The 22854-nt window shown below is 40.6% G+C and overlaps 1 protein-coding gene across 5 annotated transcripts in view; it reads left to right on the forward strand.

Annotated features, from left to right (window-relative positions):
* Window positions 1–20570, forward strand: part of PHF8 (PHD finger protein 8) — an 86092-nt gene extending 65522 nt beyond the window's left edge. For 4 of the 5 annotated variants that reach the window (XM_057538535.1, XM_007187543.2, XM_007187544.2 and 1 more), the window contains 3 exons: window positions 14806–14915; window positions 18953–19289; window positions 20220–20570. In XM_057538535.1, the coding sequence (XP_057394518.1) occupies window positions 14806–14915; window positions 18953–19289; window positions 20220–20308 (536 nt within the window). In that variant the 3' untranslated portion in view covers window positions 20309–20570. Of the gene's footprint in view, window positions 1–14805; window positions 14916–15681; window positions 16062–18952; window positions 19290–20219 lie in introns of those variants that run through there. The other variant, XM_007187546.2, reaches the window with a different exon arrangement.
* Window positions 20571–22854: the final 2284 nt, after the last annotated feature.

Raw genomic sequence — 22854 nt, forward strand, 5'->3', positions numbered from 1 at the left:
TATATATATAATTTATTTATGATATTTTTTCCTCATTCTACATAAAAAATATGGATATTTCTATATCAAAAGGTGATCTTATCCATTGTTTCCCTATTCAGAGAGCAGATAATTAAAACACTGCTGTTTTTTTAACATAAATGTATGCATATATGCATGTATATTTCTCTAAAAAGAAAGCTAATAACTTTTATCACATTTTCAAAGTAGATTCTTAACCCAAAAAAGATTGAGGCATTTACTAAAGATTTTCCCATTAAAATCAGGAATAAGACAAATAAATATACCCATCATCACTGCTGTTATTTAGCATTGCTCTAGAAGTTCTAGATAGCATAGTTAGGATTGAAGCAGAAATAAGAACTGTAATAGAAATTAAGAGACCAAATTATCATGATATGAGGCGCCCTAAGGGTGGGAATTCTGATTATTTTTGTCCATCATTGTATCTGTAGCAACTTGCAGAGTGCCTGAAACATGGGAGATGTTTAATAAGTATTTGACAAGTGAAAGAAATGATATGATCGTTTAATTAGAAAATGTAAGGGAATCAACTGAAAAACTGTTAAAACTAATATGAGAATTCAATAAATTGGATAATCACTGGATACAAGCCACATGTCTAAGAATCAAGAATTGCCATATATCAGTAATAACCATAATACACTGAGGGGGAAAAAAGATCTTATTGACAATAACAACAATTATATAAAATACCCAAGAATAATCTTAAGAAGATATGTGTGAAACCTACGTGAAGAAAACTTCAAAACATTACTGAGGAACATAAAAGAAGGCCTGAATAAATAGAGGTATAGCATGTGCCTGACTACGAAGACTGATTTTCGTAAAGGGTCATTTAATTAATGTATATGCTTAACACTATCCTAAATCAGAATCCTAATGGAATTTTGTGGGGAACTCATTCTAAAATTAATTTAAAAGAGTAAGCAAGTATGCTGAAAACAAATTAGCCTTGTAAGATTTAAATATACTATATTGCTATAATAATAATCAAATTAACATGGTTACAAGTACAAGAATAGTCAAATATTTTCCTTTATGTTTAAAAAAATCCTTGTTATGAAAAATTTCAAATATATGCAAAATTAGAGAGGTTGGTATCATGAACACCCATATACTTATCACCCAGATTTAATAACTAACATTTTTACTATATTTGCTTCATCCTTTTTTTTTTTTCAAGGCATCTTAAGGGAAATTTCAGACATCATGACATTTCTGTTTCCTTGCTGATCTTCTATCTAATTGTCCTATCCATTAGAGAAAGTAGGGTATAGAAATCTCCAACTAGTTGTTGAATTATCTGTTTCTCCCTTCAATTCAGTCAGTTTTTTTTTTGTTTTTTTTTTAAAGGATTTTCTTATTTATTTATTTATTTATTTATTTATTTTTGGCTGTGTTGGGTCTTCGGTTCGTGCGAGGGCTTTCTCCAGTTGCGGCAAGTGGGGGCCACTCTTCATCGCGGTGCGGGGACCGCTCTTCATCGCGGTGCGCGGGCCTTTCTCTATCGCGGCCCCTCCCGTCGCGGGGCACAGGCTCCAGACGCGCAGGCTCAGCAATTGTGGCTCACGGGCCCAGCTGCTCCGTGGCATGTGGGATCTTCCCAGACCAGGGCTCGAATCCGTGTCCCCTGCATTAGCAGGCAGATTCTCAACCACTGCGCCACCAGGGAAGCCCCAATTCAGTCAGTTTTTGCTTCATGTATTTTGGGCCTCTGTTGTTAGGTGACTATATGTTTATAGTTCTCATATCTTCTTGATAGACTGACCCTTTTATCATTATAAATTGTCCTTTGTTTCTAATAACAATTTTTGTCTTAGACAATTAAGTCTGTTTTATCTGATATTGGTATAGTCTTGAATCTGAAGTGTCTTAGAGACAGCATGTAGTAAGATTATGATTTTTTATCCATTCCGCCAATCTCTGCCTTTTAATTGGAGAATTTAATTCATTTGTACTCAGTGTAATAACTGACAAAGTAGGGTTTATATTGTCCGTTTTTCTGTTTTCTCTATGTCTCATTTCTTTTTTGTTTCTCAGTTCTTCCATTACTGCCTTCTTTTGTGTTTAAAAGCTATTTTCTAGTGTCCCATTTTAATTTTCTTCTTTTCCATATGTATTTGAGCTACTTTCTTAGTGATTGTTCTAGGGGTTAACATTAATATCTTAATTTATACCATTTGAATTCAGATTAATATCAACTTAACGTCAATAGTACATAAAGTCTTTGTTCCTATATATTTCCATTCCTTTTTTTTTTAAAGTATTTGTTTATTTATTTATTTATGGCTGAGTTGGGACTTCGTTTCTGTGCGAGGGCTCCCTCCAGCCGTGGCAAGCGGGGGCCACCCCTCATCGCGGTGCACGGGCCCCTCACCATCGCAGCCCCTCCCGCTGCGGAGCACAGGCTCCAGACGCGCAGGCCCAGCAATTGTGGCTCACGGGCCCAGCCGCTCCACGGCATGCGGGACCCCCCCAGACCAGGGCTCGAACCCGGGTCCCCTGCACTGGCAGGCAGACCCTCAACCACTGCGCCACCAGGGAAGCCCTCCATTCCTTTTAACCTTTATGTTATTACTGTCACAAATTACATCTTTATAAATTGTGTGCCCACAAGCATAGAGTTATAATTATTGCTTTATGCAGCTGTCTTTTTAATTAGGAGAAAAAAATGACGTACAACAAAAATATGTTTATACTTCCTTTTATATTTACCTATATAGTTACCTTTACTAGTGCTTTTTATTCATGTGGATTTGACTTTATTGTACAGTGTCCTTTCATTTTAACCTGAAGAGCTGCCTTTAGTATTTCTTATAGGGCAGGCCTACTAGCAATGAACTCTCTGGGTTCTTTGTTTGTTTGTTTGTTTGTTTTTCGTGGCAACCCTGCAAGGAGCTAATCTATTGGCGCCATTTTGCCAACAGCATTTGCTTACTTAGTGTCTCTGTCATAATTTTTTTTATTTTTGAATTGTATTTTTTTTATACAGCAGGTTCTTATTAGTCATCAATTTTATACACATCACTGTATACATGACAATCCCAATTGCCCAATTCATCACACCACTACCCCCACCCCCCGCCGCCGCTTTCCCGACTTGGTGTCCATATGTTTGTTCTCTACATCTGTGTCTCAATTTCGGCCCTGCAAACTGGTTCATCTGTGCCATTTTTCTAGGTTCCACATATATGCGTTAATATACAATATTTGTTTTTCTCTTTCTGACTTACTTCACTCTGTATGACAGTCTCTAGATCCATCCACGTCTCAACAAATGACCCAATTTCGTTCCTTTTTATGGCTGAGTAATATTCCATTGTATATATGTACCACATCTTCTTTACCCATTCGTCTGTCGATGGGCATTTAGGTTGCTTCCATGACCTGGCTATTGTAAGTAGTGCTGCAATGAACATTGGGGTGCATGTGTCTTTTTGAATTATGGATTTCTCTGGGTATATGCCCAGTAGTGGGATTGCTGGATCATATGGTAATTCTATTTTTAGTATTTTAAGGAACCTCCATACTGTTCTCCATAGTGGCTGTATCACTTTACATTCCCACCAACAGTGCAAGAGGGTTCCCTTTTCTCCACACCCTCTCCAGCATTTATTGTTTGTAGATTTCCTGATGATGCCCATTCTAACTGGTGTGAGGTGATACCTCACTGATTTGATAGGGATTGCACTGAATCTGTAGATTGCTTTCGGTAGTATAGTCATTTTCACAATATTGATTCTTCCAATCCAAGAACATGGTATTATATCTCTCCATCTGTTAGTATCATCTTTAATTTCTTTCCTCAGTGGCTTATAGTTTTCTGCATACAGGTCTTTTGTCTCCCTAGGTAGGTTTATTCCTAGGTATTTTATTCGTTTTGTTGCAGTGGTAAATGGGAGTGTTTCCATAATTTCTCTTTCAGATTTTTCATCATTAGTGTATAGGAATGCAAGAGATTTCTGTGCTTTAATTTTGTATCCTGCAACTTTACCAAATTCATTGATTAGCTCTAATAGTGTTCTGGTGGCATCTTTAGGATTCTCTATGTATCGTATCGTATCATCTTCAAACAGTGACACTTCTACTTCTTCTTTTCCAATTTGTATTCCTTTTATTTCTTTTTCTTCTCTGATTGCCGTGGCTAGGACTTCCAAAACTATGTTGAATAATAGTGGTGAGAGTGGACATCCGTGTCTTGTTCCTGATCTTAGAGGAAATGCTTTCAGTTTTTCACCATTGAGAATGATTTTGCTGTGGGTTTGTCGTATATGGCCTTTATTACGTTGAGGTAGGTTCCCTCTATGCCCATTTTCTGGAGAGTTTTTATCATATATGGGTGTTGAATTTTGTCAAAAGCTTTTTGTGTATCTATTGAGATGTTCATATGGATTTTATTCTTCAGTTTGTTAATATGGTGTATCACATTGATTGATTTGCCTATATTGAAGAATCCTTGCATCCCTGGGATAAATCCCACTTGATCATGGTATATGATCCTTTTTTTTTTATACATCTTTATTGAAGTATAATTGCCTTACAATGGTGTGTTAGCTTCTGCTTTATACCAAAGTGAATCAGTTATACATATACAATATGTTCCCATATCTCTTCCCTCTTGCATCTCCCTCCCTCCCACCCTCCCCATCCCACCCCTCTAGGTGGTCACAAAGCACCGAGCTGATCTCCCTGTGCTATGCGGCTGCTTCCCACTAGCTATCTATTTTACATTTGGTAGTGTGTATATGTCCATGACACTCTCTTACCCTGTCACATCTCACCCCACCCACGCCCCATATCCTCAAGTCATTCTCTAGTAGGTCTGTGTCTTTATTCCCGTCTTGCCATTAGGTTCTTCATGGCCTTTTTTTTTTCCCCTTAGATTCCGTATATATGTGTTAGCATACTGTATTTGTTTTTCTCTTTCTGACTTACTTCACTCTGTATGACAGACTCTAACTCCATGCACCTCATTACAAATACCTCCATTTCATTTCTTTTTATGGCTGAGTAATATTCCATTGTATATATGTGCCACATCTTCTTTATCCATTCATCTGTTGATGGACATTTAGGTTGCTTCCATGTCCTGGCTATTGTAAATAGAGCTGCAATGAACATTTTGGTACATGACTCTTTTTGACCTATGGTTTTCTCAGGGTATATGCCCAGTAGTGGGATTGCTGGGTCGTATGGTAGTTCTATTTGTAGTTTTTAAAGGAACCTCCATACTGTTCTCCATAGTGGCTGTATCAATTTACATTCCCACCAACAGTGCAAGAGTGTTCCCTTTCCTCCACACCCTCTCCAGCATTTATTGTTTCTAGATTTTTTGATGATGGCCATTCTGACCTGTGTGAGATGATATCTCATTGTAGTTTTGATTTTCATTTCTCTAATGATTAATGATGTTCAGCATTCTTTCATGTGTCTGTAGGCCATCTGTATATCTTCTTTGGAGAAATGTCTATTTAGGTCTTCTGCCCATTTTTGGATTCGGTTGTTCGTTTTTTTGTTATTGAGCTGCATGAGCTGCTTGTAAACCTTGGAGATTAATCCTTTGTCAGTTGCTTCATTTGCAAATATTTTCTCCCATTCTGGTGGTTGTCTTTTGGTCTTGTTTATGGTTTCCTTTGGTGTGCAAAAGCTTTTAAGTTTCATTAGGTCCCATTTGTTTATTTGTGTTCTTATTTCCATTTCTCTGGGAGCTGGGTCAAAAAGAATCTTGCTGTGATGTATGTCATAGAGTGTTCTGCCTATGTTTTCCTCTAAGAGTTTGATAGTGTCTGCCCTTACACTTAGGTCTTTAATCCATTTTGAGTTTATTTTTGTGCATGGTGTCAGGGAGTGTTCTAATTTCATACTTTTACATGTTCCTGTCCAATTTTCCCAGCAGCACTTATTGAAGAGGCTGTCTTTTCTCCACTGTATATGCTTGCCTCGTTTATCAAAGATAAGGTGACCATATGTGTGTGGGTTTATCTCTGGGCTTTCTATCCTGTTCCATTGATCTATGTTTCTGTTTTTGTGCCAGTACCAAACTGTCTTGATTACTGAAGCTTTGTAATATAGTCTGAAGTCAGGGAGCCTGATTCCCCCAGCTCCATTTTTCGTTCTCAAGATTGCTTTGGCTATTCGGGGTCTTTTGTGTTTCCATACAAATTGTGAAATTTTTTGTTCTAGTTCTGTGAAAAATGCCAGTGGTAGTTTAATAGGGATTGCATTGAATCTGTAGATTGCTTTGGGTAGTAGAGTCATTTTCACAATGTTGATTCTTCCAATCCAGGAACATGGTATATCTCTCCATCTATTTGTATCATCTTTAATTTCTTTCATCAGTGTCTTATAATTTTCTGCATACAGGTCTTTTGTCTCCTTAGGTAGGTTTATTCCTAGATATTTTATTCTTTTTGTTGCAATGGTAAACGGGAGTGTTTTCTTAATTTCACTTTCAGATTTTTCGTCATTAGTGTATAGAAATGCAAGAGATTTCTGTGCATTAATTTTGTATCCTGCTACTTTACCAAATTCATTGATTAGCTCTAGTAGTTTTCTGGTAGCATCTTTAGGATTCTCTATGTATAGTATCATGTCATCTGCAAATAGTGACAGCTTTACTTCTTCTTTTCCGATTTGGATTCCTTTTATTTCTTTGTCTTCTCTGATTGCTGTGGCTAACACTTCCAAAACTATGTTGAATAATAGTGGTGAGAGTGGGCAACCTTATCTTGTTCCTGATCTTAGTGGAAATGGTTTCAGTGTTTCACCATTGAGGATAATGTTGGCCGTGGGTTTGTCATATATGGCCTTTATTATGTTGAGGAAAGTTCCCTCTATGCCTACTTTCTGCAGGGCTTTTATCATAAATGGGTGTTGAATTTTGTCGAAAGCTTTCTCTGCATCTATTGAGATGATCATATGGTTTTTCTCCTTCAATTTGTTAATATGGTGTATCACATTGATTGATTTGCGTATATTGAAGAATCCTTGCATTCCTGGGATAAACCCCACTTGATCATGGTGTATGATCCTTTTAATGTGCTGTTGGATTCTGCTTGCTAGTATTTTGTTGAGGATTTTTGCATCTATGTTCATCAGTGATATTGGCCTGTAGTTTTCTTTCTTTGTGACATCTTTGTCTGTTTTTGGTATCAGGGTGATGGTGGCCTCATAGAATGAGTTTGGGAGTGTTCCTTCCTCCGCAATTTTGTGTAAGAGTTTGAGAAGGATAGGTTTTAGCTCTTTTCTAAGTGTTTGATACAATTCACCTGTGAAGCCATCTGGTTTTGGACTATTCTTTGTTGGAAGATTTTTAATCACCGTTTCAATTTCATTACTTGTGATTGGTCTGTTCATATTTTCTATTTCTTCCTGGTTCAGTCTTGGAAGGTTATACCTTTCTAAGAATTTGTCCATTTCTTCCAGGTTGTCCATTTTATCGGCATAGAGTTGCTTGTAGTAGCCTCTTAGGATGCTTTGTATTTCTCCGGTGTTTGTTGTAACTTCTCCTTTTTCATTTCTAATTTTATTGATTTGAGTCCTCTCCCTCTTTTTCTTGATGAGTCTGGCTAATGGTTTATCAATTTTGTTTATCTTCTCAAAGAACCAGCTTTTACTTTTATTGATCTTTGCTGTTGTTTTCTTTGTTTCTATTTCATTTTTTTCTGCTCTGATCTTTTTGATTTCTTTCCTTCTGCTAACTTTGGGTTTTGTTTGTTCTTTCTCTGGTTCCTTCAGGTGTAAGGGTAGATTGTTTATTTGAGATTTTTCTTGTTTTTTGAGGTAGGCTTGTATAGCTATAAACTTCCCTCTTAGAACTGCTTTTGCTGCATCCCATAGGATTTGGATCGTCGTGTTTTCATTGTCATTTGTCTCTAGGTATTTTTTGATTTCCTCTTTGATTTCTCCAGTGATCTCTTGGTTATTTAGTAACGTATTGTTTAGCCGCCATGTGTTTGTGTTTTTTACGTTTTTTTTTCCTGTAATTGATTTCTAATCTCATAGCGTTGTGGTCAGAAAAGATGCTTGATATGATTTCAGTTTTCTTAAATTTACTGATGCTTGATTTGGGAAGAAAGTGTAATCTGCTGTTTTTGGATGGAATGTCCTATAAATATCAATTAAATCTATCTGGTCTATTGTGTCATTTAAAGCTTCTGTTTCCTTATTTATTTTCATTTTGGATGATCTGTCCATTGGCGTAAGTGAGGTGTTAAACTCTCCCACTATTATTGTGTTACTGTCGATTTCCTCTTTTAGAGCTGTTAGCAGTTGCGTTATATACTTAGGTGCTCCTATGTTGGGTGCATATATATTTATAATTGTTATATCTTCTTCTTGGATTGATCCCCTGATCATTATGTAGTGTCCTTCCTTGTCTCTTCTAACATTCTTTATTTTAAAGTCTGTTTTATCTGATAAGAGTATTGCTACTCCAGCTTTGTTTTGATTTCCATTTGCATGGAATATCTTTTTCCATCCCCCCACTTTCAGTCTGAATGTGTCCCTAGGTCTGAAGTGGGTCTCTTGTAGACAGCATATATATGGGTCTTGTTTTTGTATCCATTCAGCAAGCCTGTGTCTTTTGGTTGGCGCATTTAATCCATTCATGTTTAAGGTAATTATCGATATGTATGTTCCTATGACCATTTTCTTAATTGTTTTGGGTTTATTTTTGTAGGTCCTTTTCTTCTCTTGTGTTTCCCACTTAGAGAAGTTCCTTTAGCATTTGTTGTAGAGCTGGTTTGGTGGTGCTGAATTCTCTTAGCTTTTTCTTGTCTGTAAAGCTTTTGATTTCTCCATCCAATCTGAATTAGATCCTTGCCAGGTAGGGTAATCTTGGTTGTAGGTTCTTCCCTTTCATCACTTTGAGTATATCATGCCACTTCCTTCTGGCTTGTAGAGTTTCTGCTGAGAAATCAGCTGTTAACCTTATGGGAGTCCCCTTGTATGTTATTTGTCATTTTTCCCTTGCTGCTCTTAATAATTTTTCTTTGTCTTTGATTTTTGCCAATTTGATTACTATGTGTCTTGGTGTGTTTCTCCTTGGGTTTATCCTGTATGGGACTCGCTGCACCGCTTGGACTTGGGTGGCTATTTCCTTTCCCATGTTAGGGAAGTTTTCGACTATAATCTCTTCAAATATTTTCTCTGGTCCTTTCTCTCTCTCTTCTCCTTCTGGGACCCCTATAATGCACATATTATTGCGTTTAATGTTGTCCCAGAGGTCTCTTAGGCTGTCTTCATTTCTTTTCATTCTTTTTTCTTTATTCTGTTCCACAGCAGTGAATTCCACCATTCTGTGTTCCAGGTCATTTATCCATTCTTCTGCCTCAGTTATTCTGCTATTGATTCCTTCTAGTGTAGTTTTCATTTCAGTTATTGTATTGTTCATCTCTGTTTTTTCTTTAATTCTTCTAGGTCTTTGTTAAACATTTCTTGCATCTTCTCGATCTTTGCCTCCATTCTTTTTCCGAGGTCCTGGATCATCTTCACTATCATTATTCTGAATTCTTTTTCTGGAAGGTTGCCTATCTCTACTTCGTTTGGTTGTTTTTCTGGGGTTTTATCTTGTTCCTTCATCTGGTATATAGCCCTCTGCCTTTTCATCTTGTCTATCTTTCTGTGAATGTGGTTTTTGTTCCACAGGCTGCAGGATTGTAGTTCTTCTTGCTTCTACTGTCTGCCCTTCTCTGGGTTTTTTTATACTTTTTTTTTTTTAAGAATGATCATTTATTATTTTTTTAAACAAATTTTTGTCCACACTGAGCAGCATGCAGAGCTTCCCCGACCAGGGATCGAACCCGCCCCCCCTGCCATGGAAGCGTGGAGTCTTAACCAGTGGACCACCAGGGAAGTCCTGTTTTTGTTTATTTAGGAATATCCTGATTTCTCCTTTTTTGAATGATAGTTCTGCTGGATGTAGAATTCTTGGTTGACAGTGATTTTCTTTCAGCACTTTGAATATGTCATCCTACTGCTTTTTATCCTCCATGGTTTCTGATGATCAGTAAACTCAATCTTTTATGTTATGAGTCACTTCTGTTTTGCTGACTTCAAGATCCTCTCTTTGTCTTTGGTTTTGGTTATGATATGTAGTCTCTGAGTTTATCTGACATATAGTTTGTTGAACTTCTTGCATATGTAGATTAATTTTTTTAGTCAAATTTGGAAAAGTTTCAGCCATTATTTCTTCAGATAGTCTTTCCACCCCTTTTTCTCTCTCCTTTTGGGCCTCCCATATGCATATGTTGGCAAATTTGATCCATCCCACAGGTCCCTTTGGCTCTGCTCATTTTCCTCATTCTTTTTTCTTTCTGTTCATTAGACTGGATAATCTCAATTGACCTTTTTTGAAGGTCACTAAGTCTTCCTTCTGCCTACTCAAATCTGCTGTTGAAACCCTCTAGTGAAATTTTCATTTCAAAAATGAAAATTGAAGTTACTTTTCAACTCTAAAATATCTATTTGATTCCTTTTTATGGTTTCTGTCTGTTTATTGGTATTCTTTATTTGGTGACACGTCATTCTCATACTCTCATTTAGTTCTTTAGACATGATCTCCTTTAGCTCTTTGAACATGTTTGAAATAGGTGGTATAAAGTCCTTGTCTAGTAGGTCCAACTTTGTTCAGGTAGTCAGGGAGAGTTTTTATCCATTAGTTTTTTCCTGTGTGTGGCTACCCTTTCCTGTTTCTTTGCATATCTTCTAATTTTTTGGAAAACTGAACATTTAAAATAATGTAGCAATTCTGGAAATCAGATACCCCCTACTTCACTCCCCAGGGTTTGTTTTGTTGCTGCTTGTTGTTATTTGTTTATTTACAGAATTTGTTCAGAAAAGTCACTAAACTAGAAGTTTCTACTCAGTTAGCTTAGTGGTCAGCTAATGATTGGACAGAGGTTTCCTTAAATGCCTGAAACCAGTAAATCTCCCAGTGCTTGACAAGGGGCTCTATGTGCATGTTGGGACATACCTTCAGCCCTCAGGCAGGCAATTTACAACTGTGCCTTAGCCTTCACTTCCTGCTTTGCAGAGCCTCAACGTCAGCCAGAGGTGAGTGCCTGGGATTTCTCAAGTCTTTCCTGATCATGCACACAGCCCCTATTCATGCATATGGTCTTTTAGATTCCCAGAAATATGTGAGAGCTTTTCTAATCCCCAGTGGATATCTCATTCCTCAACTTTTCCTTTTCAGCTTTTGGGTTAGTCTGTTGTTTGCCACAACTGTTATCCATCAGCTTAAGCATCTGTGACATTAAGCACTTGCCTTTAAATATTTTTGATAAATGCTCCCCAGGGAGCACTAGGCTTTGAAAGAAAGCTCCAGCTCCTTGCTGTTCCCTACATCACTGGCAATGTGGCCTGTTATTTTTCAAGGCTACCACTGAGCTGGGGAGAAGTGGATGGGTCTAGGGCAAGTTAAAATGCCACAAAGCTCACTGCTTTTACTGAGATTCAGCTCTTTTTCTTAAATAAATGCTCTCCAGGTAGCTGTAAACCTTTGGTTAATTTCCAGAGTTCTGAAAAAGTTTATTATGACAATTTTTGCCAGTTTTTTCATTGTTTTAATTCAGAAGTGACGTTTTGGAAGTCCTTAACTTTGCCTTTTTTGTGGATTTCATCCATCGTGACATACTAAATATTAATTCAGTATGCATCTCTATGAAACTGACTTTTTCTTTCATAACCATAGTTCCATTATTTGACACCTAAGTAAAGTAACATTTATTTCCTAATATTATTTAATACCAAATCCTTATTCAAATTTCCCCCAATTGTACCAAAAATAGCTTTTATAATTTGCTTATTTAAACCAGGATCTATTCAAGGACTACACATTTCATTTGGTTATTATAATCTCTTAATCTCATTCATTATTTAAAATTTTTTATTATGAGAATTTTCAAACATCCATAAATGTAGGAGAGTACACAAACACCCATATTCTCAATATTTAGATCCTACAGTTGTAATATTTTTTCTGTATTTGCTTCATTATCTGTATCTGTCTGTCCATAGTTTTTGCTGAGCCACTTTAAAGTAATGTGCAGCCACCATAACATACTATAGTATGTTATGGTGGCTGCACATTAATACTTCAGTATCTCCTAAGAATAAGAATGTCCTCCTACATAACCACACTAACTTTGTTATACTTAACAGTTAATAATTCCCTAAGATCTTCCAATAACCCATTCTATGATTAGATTTTCTCAACTGTCCCTACAAAATGTCTTACATAGTTTTTTTCCCCCTAAATCCAGATCTAATCAAGGAGATTAATTTTTTTTCAGATTAAAACAACTTGCTTATGTATTATACAGGTCAGGAATTTAGAAAGGACACAATGGGGACAACTTGTCTCTACTCCATGATGTCTGGGGCCTCAGCTGGGAAAATTTGAAGGCTGGATGGCCAAGAGTTTGAATCATCTGAAGTCTCATTAACTCACATGTCTGGTGCTGGGCTGGGAGGACCCAAAGACTGGAAGTACCAAGCAGAGTGCCAACATGTGACCTCTCCATGTGACTAGCTTCCTCACTGCCTGATGGCCTCAAGGCAATCAGACTTCTTATGTGGTTGCTCAGGGCTCTAGGTGTGAGTGAGTGTTGCAGGAAGCAGTGCAGAAACTAAAGTTGCCTTTTCTGACCTAGTCTCAGAAGTCATGCAGTGTCACTTCTGTCACATTCTATAGGCTACAAATGAGCCTGCTCAGGTTCAACGGGAGGGAACATAGACCCCACCTATTAATAGGAAAAATGTCAAAGAATTTGGGGCCATGCTTTAAAGCCACCACACACACAAAACTATGGAGAACGATATAAAATACACCCAAGAATCCATGACTGAAAATTGTGCATTAACATTTTTGCTAGATTTGCTTCAGATCATTTTTTAAACAAGTAAAATATCAATATCACCTTAAAGAAAGGACTTCAACCTCCTGAATTGCCTATTCTAGAATCTGCATACTGCTTATACAGAAAGTCTCCTTTATATTAATAACAATAGCTAACCAACCAAGGAATCTTTAAATCTAGGTCAGATACCACCACCACCTCTTTTTTTCCTGTGACATTGACTTTTTTCATTAATTAAAAAGAGTGAAATCCCGTACACTCACCAATGAGAATCAACAGTTATAAAGATTTTGCCATAGTTGATTCATCTATAACTTTCTTCTTTTTTTAAAAACTGTCTAAAGCAAATACCAGATAGTGTCATTCCCTCCCCACCCCACCATGTACTTCAGTATGCATCTCTAAAGTATACATTTTCTCACATAACCACTGTCCTGTCATCATACATAACAAAATTAATAATAATTTGATAATTCCTTGATGTTATCTAATACTAAGTCCATAATCAAATTTCCTTAATTGTCTAACAAAAAAAAGGCATTTTCATAGTGGATTTGTTTAAATCTGGATCTGAACAGGGTCCATATGGCATTTGGCTGTCACGTTTTTTGAATATCTCTTAATCTAGAGAAATCCCTTCCTTTTTTGTTTGATCCTGTTGATTTGTTATAAAAACTAGTATAATTGTCCTTTAGCACATCCCACCTTCTAGATTTGTTTGTTTGCTTCTTTGTGACATTGTGTTTTTAAAGAAACCAGGCCAGTTATCTTATAGGATGACTGTTTGCCCTCAGTGTCATTTAACTTGTTTTTTTTTTTTTAATCTCTGTGTTTTCTAAAAACTGGAAGTAATATGAACTGCTTACTTGATGTTAGGTCTTGGCAAAACTACTTCCCAGGTGATGCTGTAGATTTCCTATTGCATTGCATTAGGAGGTGCATGAAGTTGGCCATCTTTCTGTTAGTGACAATAAGGGGATGATCTCCTGATTTCATCATTGTAAGGTTAGTTTTTTTTTCTCGAGACTAGCAAGTCATCTGTGAGATAATACTTTGGTACTGTGTGAATATCCAATTCCCTAGAATCAGTTATTTCATTAGGGCTTACAAACCTGTGATTTTCTAATTTTGTCATTCCTTTTACATTTATTAGCTGACATTCTTCTGTAAAGAACAGCTTTCCCTCATCATCTGGGGCTGTTTGGTTATCCTGAAATACACTTCCTATGTAAAATGTGGGATGAGTAACTATTTTTTGATTCAAGATTGTTAAGGCATTATATAAAAAGGTTATACAAGAAGATGATCTTCTTTAGGAACTCATAGCCTGGTTATTAGATAGAATAACACACATCAGCATTAGGGAATGAGACAGGATAGTATGTGCTATGTATTAAGTGACTTGTACATAAGTTCAGGGGAGGGGAGAGGTCAATGTGAGCCAAAGAGGTCCTGGACGTTTTGCATAGAAGATTGATTTCAGCTTACTTTTGAATAATGGGCAGGTTTTAAAGAGGTGGACAAAAGGGAAGAGGGTACTCCAGGCCGTGTAGATGGTGAGGATGAAGGCACAGGGGGAGAGGATGAGCTGTACGTGTTCTGGAGGTGTAATAAGGAAGCCATTCTGTCTGGAGAAGCTGAGGATATGGGAGTGGAAATAAGGTTGGGGAGGTAGGTAGGGAGCAGAGCATGGACAACTTTACATGCCAATTCAGGGAAATTAACTTTTATCCTTTAATCAGTGTGTGCTTTGTGTACCTTGGGCATTTGTGAATTAGCTTTTTACCCAATGGGAAGCAAAATCTGGCTTTGTAAAAAGCTAGAAGCAGGAAAACCAATGAGACCACCTTTGGGGGGCTCAGAGGTAGGGAATATGATTGTCATTCAGATAAATGTCTTCATCCTGTTCCCTGTGCAGCCCGTGTGACCCCAACTCTACCGAAGCAGGACCGTCCTGTGCGTGAGGGGACCCGGGTAGCTTCCATTGAGACAGGCTTGGCTGCAGCAGCTGCAAAGTTGGCCCAGCAGGTAAGTGCTGACACTCAGGCAATGGCCCTGCCACTGATCCCAGTTTGACTTGGAGCCTCAAAACTCAGACCTCCAGGCTGACAGGTCCCACTGTTGTCTCATTGGCAAGTGGGTAACTTGTGATCTTTATCCATGGCAGTATCCCAGCTCCCTCCTATATCCTACATATACCAACTCAGTGACAAGCTACTTCCACAGGGCACACCGTTGAAATGATTTAGGATGAAAGAAAATAGGGGTCCAGAGAAAAGCCCTTGAAGATATCACTTGCCTTTCTGGGTGTGTAAAATCCTCTCAGATGGGAAGGACCAAGTCTGTCCTTGGGTAAGAGCTCTTTTCTTCAGATGGAGCTCCAAGGAGGTGACTCAGTTGAGTACACTCAAGTTTGTCAGTCTCTCATCAGTATTGGAATTTGGTTTTTTCGGGGAGAGGCTTTTCTTGTCCTCTGTACCAAATACTTTGCCTGATCTTCACCCCATGCTTCCCAAGAAAACTTCACCCACTAATTTTTGTCCTAGAATCAAGTTGACTTCCTAGCATGTTATAGTTTTCAAAGTTCTTAAATGTGCTTGGCAACCCTGGGAGCAGTTGGAAGTGAATCTTATGGTTCTCTCCTTATCAGTATCCCCTTAGATCCTCATGCCACATCCTATAGCTTAGAGCATTTATTGAGCATCTGCTTTATGTTAGGTGCTTCCATATACAGTGTCTCATGTAATCTGCTCAATAACCCTTTTCAATAGGTAATATTTTCATCATTTTACAGGTGAAGAAAATGAGGCTCTCTTTAAGTGACTAGTCCAGGATAATACAGCCAGTAAATGGAGGAGACAAGATTCAAACTCATATCCTCTAACTTAAGATTTCATGTTACTTGCTATTTAAATAAAGTGAAGTAGTTAAATGTTTATATAATTCAGTAATTACATCCTATTTAAATAAAATTTAATAGAATGATGTTTTTCATATGATGTTCTGTGGAGTTCCAGAGTTTAGAAATGTTTTGGACGCTATTGATGGAAGCCAGCAGAGACCAACCAGGCCAGGCAGCCATTCATTGTCCAGAACTTTTCTCTATTATGTATATCCTAGTGCCATGTAAGATGTAATTTGAAAAAAAAAGGAAGTTTGACTGCTTTAAATGAACAAATTAATTAAAGGTGTGAAGACTACTCTTAGTACCTTCTATGGAGCTCACTTCTGGTTGAGTTGATCAGGGATGACCTCAAAGAAGAGGTTTTGAAATCGGGAAGGATTTTGCAGGCTAAGCTTTTGGAGGGGAAAGGGAGGCATTCCAGGAGAAGGGGATTCCTTGGTAAGCACACAAGGCCCTCTTGATTTGCCCTCTGGTTACCTCTCCTCCCTGACCTTGTGTCAACCCTTCATGCATGCCCTTTACACCAGCCATACTATTGCATTACGGTACTCATTGTTCATTCAGTGTATCAGACTGTCTCATGCCTCTGTGCCTTTGCACAAGCTGTTCCTTCTGCCCATTGGGAATCGTGCCCTCTCAGATGCCTTTACCTAACACCCCTTCACACCATCCACCACCAGTTTATTTCAGTGGCCTTCTGTGCTTCCATAGCATTCTCATGGTACTTACAATCATAAGTGTACTTTTCTGTGTTCCTTATTAAACTGTAAGGGCCTCAAGGGTGGAGACATATCTAATTTAACTTGGTATCCCTACTGTGCTAAGCATGTGTTTAGTCATTGTTGGTTGAGTGAATGAATGAATGAAGAAAAGAATGAACAGATCTTTTTGGATTGGAGGGAGGCTTCTTGTTGGGGAATGGAGTAAGATAAATAGAGGTTAAAAAATTAATTCTGGAGCCAGCCTGCCTGAGTTCAAATCTTCTCCCTCCCACTTGAGCAAGTTACTTAATTTCTCTGTGCCTCAGTTTCCTCGTAGACTCTGTCTAAGGATTAGATGAGATAATATATGTAAAAGCTCTGAGAACAACACTTGCCACACGGTAAGTACTATAGACTCATTAGCTTTTCATCATTATCACTACAGGTTGGCTAGGTATAAGTGGCCAGACGATGGATGACCATAAATGTCAGGCCAGGGAGTCTGAACTTGGGTGGGGACTTGCTAATGGCCTTTTGAGATAAGGTGAAAGTGGCCCTGTCATAAGATAGTCTAGTCTTCTGTGAGGGGATCTGGATGAAGTATATGAAAAGGAGATTGGCAACAAAGGTAGAAAATTTTAAACTGTGTGATCTAGGTATGAAGAGATAATTTCTGGATTCAGATGAGAGAAATGGGGGCAGAAATGCAGTTCTTGGTATGGATGGAGTAACAAGCATTTTGGCTGAGAAAAGAGACTCTGAAGACAGATGGCTTGGGTCTGAATTGCAGCTTGGCCACTTACTGTTCCTATAACCTTAGGAAAGTGACTTAACCTCTCTGCCAGTTTCTTCTCATAAAAAGGGAATTATAATTCTTTTTTTCTCATGCTTCATAGGAGTATTAAATGAGTTAAATTATAGAACAGTGCCTGGCATATATTACTAATATTATTATTCTCGTCCCACAAAAATTCCTAAGGTAGCCACAGCCTGTCAGATCTTCCGAAGGCAGGAGTAGGCCTGTGTTGCCAAGAGAAGGCAAAGAAATGTCATCACTGAGTTGGTCTCTGTGGCTGTGTAGCATTTCAGAAGGTGAAGTCGTTCACATGCTCTCAGCACCACCTTTCCAGGTTCTCAGGGGTCCAGGTGCCCACTATAAAGGTACGCACTACACAGTGGATAGTATATTCATAGAGCAATGGATGGATGAAATCCAAGATATTGTGAGAAGTGACACAACTCCTTATTCATCCCTCCCATCCAAAACTGAGATTTTAAGATCCAGTGACCTGGAAGACTGTCCTCTATTAAACAAAAGACCAGCAAGAAGAAGAGAAACCATTGTAAGAGATGAAGATAGAATAATAGTTTCCCATTTGTTGAGTACCTACTATGTGCTATGTGTTTTTATGTCATTATTTAATCTTTCCAGCAACCCTGAAAACCAGCTATTGTTTTGCCCATTTTACAGATGAGGCAATTGAATTTCAGAAAGGTTAGTAACTTGACCAAGGTCATCCAACTTAGGGAGCACAAGCCTAGATTTGAAGTTTATCAAATTTATCACAAGTTTATTTCATTCCAAAGCTGCTACTCTTTCACTGGCAGATGTCCCATTTTGAGAATTGTGCATGGTGGGTGTTCAGATAGACCTGGTTGAATCCTGAACACAACTGTTCAGCTGTGAGGCTTTGGGCTCAAGTTACTTAATATCCCTGTACCTCAGTTTTCTCATCTGTAAACTGAGGGATTTTCCTTCTCAGGGCTGTTCTAAGGAGTAAATGAGGTCAAACATATAAAGTGCCTCAGCTGCTGGTGTAAATTTAGCTATTATTATTAGGCATGTCCATGGTTCACCTCATAAGTGGTAATTCTAGGACCAAAACGCAAGTCTCTGAACTCATTTACCCTTCTGTTGCCATTGTACTGATTAATAGCAGTGTTGACTTAAGAATGGATGGGGGCTTCCCTGGTGGCGCAGTGGTTGAGAATCTGCCTGCTAATGCAGGGAACACGGGTTCGAGCCCTGGTCTGGGAGGATCCCACATGCCGCAGAGCGGCTGGGCCCGTAAGCCACAATTGCTGAGCCTGCGTGTCTGGGGCCTGTGCTCTGCAACAAGGGAGGCCGCGATAGTGAGAGGCCCGCGCACAGCGATGGGGAGTGGCCCCCACTTGCCGCGGCTGGTGAAAGCCCTCGCACAGAAGCGAAGACCCAACATAGCCATAAATTAAAAATAAATAAATAAATAAAAATTAAAAAAAAAAAAAAAGAATGGATGGTACCAAAGGACCTGAGGTATTGGAAGGGCTGTGTGTTGTGTGTACATATATCCAGGCTAAGCTTGGAGTAGGGGCAGGTTGCAGAACCACACTGACCCCCATCTAGATTCCTTTCTGGGAAATTTTCTTCTCTTTTCTTCACTCCTAAATTCTCCCCTCCCATTTGGCTTGTGTTTCAGGAGCTACAGAAGGCCCAAAAGAAGAAATATATCAAGAAGAAGCCTTTGTTGAAGGAGGTAGAACAGCCTCGCCCTCAAGAGCCTAATCTCAGCGTGGCAGTACCAGCCCCAACTCTGGCCACTACACCCCAACTTCTCACCTCCTCCTCGCCCCTGCCTCCCCCTGAGCCTAAACAAGAGGCCCTCTCAGGAAGTCTTGCTGACCATGAGTATACTGCTCGTCCCAATGCCTTTGGCATGGCCCAGGCAAACCGCAGCACCACACCCATGGCCCCTGGTGTCTTCTTGACCCAGCGGCGCCCTTCAGTTGGCTCCCAGAGCAATCAAGCAGGACCAGGTATGACTGCCATATGGTTGTAGAACTGAGAAGGATCTTAGGGTCACTGGCTTCAAACCCTTAAGCATTCTGGTAAATGAGAACACCTGGGAGGGACACTGATGGGCAACCTAAGATACTTGGACTTGACCTCATAGGCCATGAAGAGACATTGACTGGTGTTAAGCAGAGACAAACTCAGATGTGGGTTTGGAAAGATCCTTCCGGTGGGCCAGAGTGGAGGATGGGCTGAAGGTGGGAAGTCTAGGAAGGAGGCACATACACAAGTCCAGGCTGCAGTGAAGAGAGGCTAGGGCTCTGGCAGAGGGAATGAAGGAGGGGATAAATTGATCAAATATGGAGAAGGTCACTTGGGACATGGGAGGTGATTTGATGTGGGGAAAGAAGAAGCGGGGAGGGCTCAAGCCCTCCTTTTCCTCACTTTGGCTCTGAAAGCCCAGTCCCTAGAGTACGCAGCTCAAGGGTGATGAGATTGGTGCGGCATTGGGATGATGAAGATGGGGGTTTCTAATGAAACAAGGCCCTGGGAGTGGCAACTTCAGGGACACTGAGCTATAATCACTAACCAGGCACTTGTTCAATCCTGGTGGGCAGGATAAGAAGATGAAGAGGCACAATCACCTTGCAGAAGTTAGGAAGGAAAATGATTGGGACCAAAGAAATCAGTGGGGAAAAGTAACCAGACAGAGTAACCAGGGGGTCTGTAACCACTGCAGGAGGTCATAGGAGGAAGAGCCAAAGCATGTGGTGTTGGATGGGAGTAGTTAAGGAGGGCCTCTTGGCCCAAGATGGTCCTGGAGCCAGGCATAAGGATGGGGAGACTCTGTGGGCAGAGGAACAGAGGAGGGGGGTGGCCCAAGGACAGTTGGTGGTGGAGCTGCTGCTGGCACCCTTGCCATATCCTTTGCTTACCTCTCCCTTCCCCCACAGGAAAGCGTCCCAAAAAGGGCCTGGCTACAGCAAAGCAGAGACTCGGCCGTATCCTGAAAATCCACAGAAATGGCAAACTGCTTCTGTGATCCCCTTTGTGTCCTGCCCCTCACCCCTTCACCCCCATTGCCTTCTCCGTTGTCAATTCTCGGGGCACTCCTGGATCCTACCTGCCCCGGACAAGGTGCTGAGGCGCATTGTCCTGCTTTCTTGGAACTGACCAAAGGCACGGACTCTCCCATGGGCCCCTTCACCTACTCCCTCAACTCCCTTCCCCACTTCCACTGGAGCATCCTGCCTTCCTTTTCCATATCTCTGAGTAGCCAGTAAATGGGAGAGGTTTCCAGCTGACTAGAGCCCTCTTTTCTGCTGCCCCAATCCATTTCCCTTTCACCAGCTTTGTCTGCCCTTTACTGTCATCCCCACTTAAAGTTGGAAAGCAGGACGAGGAGAGGCATGAGGAGAGCCTGGGCCCCTCGGTATTTCCCTGGTCATGAAGTGGGAGGCCCAGTGCTCAACACCTTCTGCGGCTCCAGCCCTGTCTCCAGAAGCCTGCCCACCTCTGCCCATTCTCCTTCCTCCTCTTAGCCCAATGGATGTGTCCCACTCAAGACTCGTTCCTGGGAGAAGGCTCTGGCCTCTGCCCCCTCTTGCCAAATGCTTCATGGAAATAAAGAGGAGGGCCCAGAGTCTTCTTACTGCCCCACCGTGGGCCATTTCCAGAGTGGCCTAGAAAGGCCATGGGCTGACTTCATTCATCCTTGGGAAGAAGAGAGATTCCTGTCACTTCTCAAGGTGGGGAGAGGACCCACACCCAAGACTTTGACCGAGACTTTGTAGCCCATTGGAGGAAGCTACTTTTGGGTGGCCACAGACGAAGCCACCTCTCCCAGGGTGAGCTCCAGGGATTTGCCTAGAGTTTGAGGTCCTGCAGAACATTATCCACATAGCTTTGGCTGGGCCCCAGGAGGCAAAAACCATCTCCCAAACGCCTTGAAACCATCTGCCACTGAAGCAGATAGCCCTTGCTCTACGGCCTGATCCCTTCACCCGTACCACAGAGCACAGCCTGGACCTTCTGGAGAGGATGTGGCAGGACAGCTCACCCTAGGTTCTCCATCAGGAGCCTCCCTGCTTCTCTCCCCACCTTGAGGTCTTGGTCTGAAGAAGACTTCAGAACTCACATCTTCACTCCTGGACCTGTACACTCCCAGATGTCAGGTGGACGCTCAAGCAGAGTGCTGATGTGGGGGGAGCCTGAGCCTAGGAGCGGAGATGCCCACCTGTAAAGGAGCAGATCATCTGAACCTCCCACCCCCTCTTCCTTTTGTGAATGCTTCTATTGTCCAGACAGTGCCCACCCCCTCCCTCACCCTCCCCCAGCTCCCTCCACCTCCACCTGTCTTTGCCTCCCTGGTGACCTGGACTGGATGGAGAATGTCTCCCTCTCTCCATTTCAGCACTGCCCAAGTGGAGTGCTTCATTGTCTTCTACCCCCACCTCCTCCACTTTAACTTCACCTCAGTTTTCCCAGTGCTTCTTGGGAACTTCACAGCTACCGTGCAGGCCACAGGGAATATGTGAGGCTTCCCCGGTCATCTTCGTGTCTCCAGTTTGTCTTTCTTTTCTCCACAGCCCGACATCTACTCTCCTTCCTTGGAATCAGGGGTCCCTTAGCCCCATTTCCTTTTCCTATCTTGGGGGCCCCAGGGGCCAAGCAGTCCTCCATCTATTCACACCAAAGGCAAAAAAAGCCTGGCTACCTCCCCCTTAGCACGTGAGGTCCCCACTCCCCTCCCCTCTGTTTCTGCCCAGCTTTGCTTTTCTTGGGGATTTCAAAGCAACAGAGCGTAGTGAGGGGAGGGAAGGAGGGCAGCCTGTGTCCCTGTGTAGGCAACTGCCTGACTAGGCCCTGACTGCTGTAACCAAGACCAGGACCCCAACCTTTCTGCCCATTAACACCCCCCTCCCCTTGATCTTTCAAAGGCAGCTAATTGCTAGCATATCCCCCCTGGTTCCAGGCCTCTTTCCATTCTGTTTCTTTGTTAAAAGTTTTGTGGAGCTGAAACCCAACCTCCATGTGACTGGGTTTCTGTTTAATTTAGTTGGGCTCTCAGAGCTGGCTGTTTGTTGTTTTGTGTTTTAAATGAAAAGCAAGTTTACCCTCAGATTTACGCTTTTCCAAAGAGGCTAGTGTGCTTTTTTTTTTTTTTTTTTTAATGTTTCAGGTTCTAAGTGAAGTGAGTTGGGGAGGGGTTGGGAGTGGTCGTAACCAAGGTTTAGAACATGATGAGAGAGTTACCTCTGGTCTCCAATCCCCAGCACAGAGCTGGGGCTTGGATAGGGGGCAGGGAGAGAGGATTTCTATTCACCTTTAATATATTTTTACAAAAAAGCAATTTAAAAACAAGCCCACCGCTTCTGTACATGTCTAAATATATTTTTAGAAGTGGGTAGGATTGTGAATTTCTGATGCAGGGCCTTTTTATAAACAGGTTAGAATAGCATCATACAGACTTCTCTGTTGGTTTTTTTTCCCCTGTTTTTTTCTTATGTTGTGTTACTAATGTAATTTATATATTTTTTTTAGATCCTCCCTTTCCTATAGAGATAAAAGTGATTTATCTTGGCAATT

Source organism: Balaenoptera acutorostrata, chromosome X, assembly GCF_949987535.1.
Source record: "Balaenoptera acutorostrata chromosome X, mBalAcu1.1, whole genome shotgun sequence".
Taxonomy (NCBI): Eukaryota; Metazoa; Chordata; class Mammalia; order Artiodactyla; family Balaenopteridae; genus Balaenoptera; species Balaenoptera acutorostrata.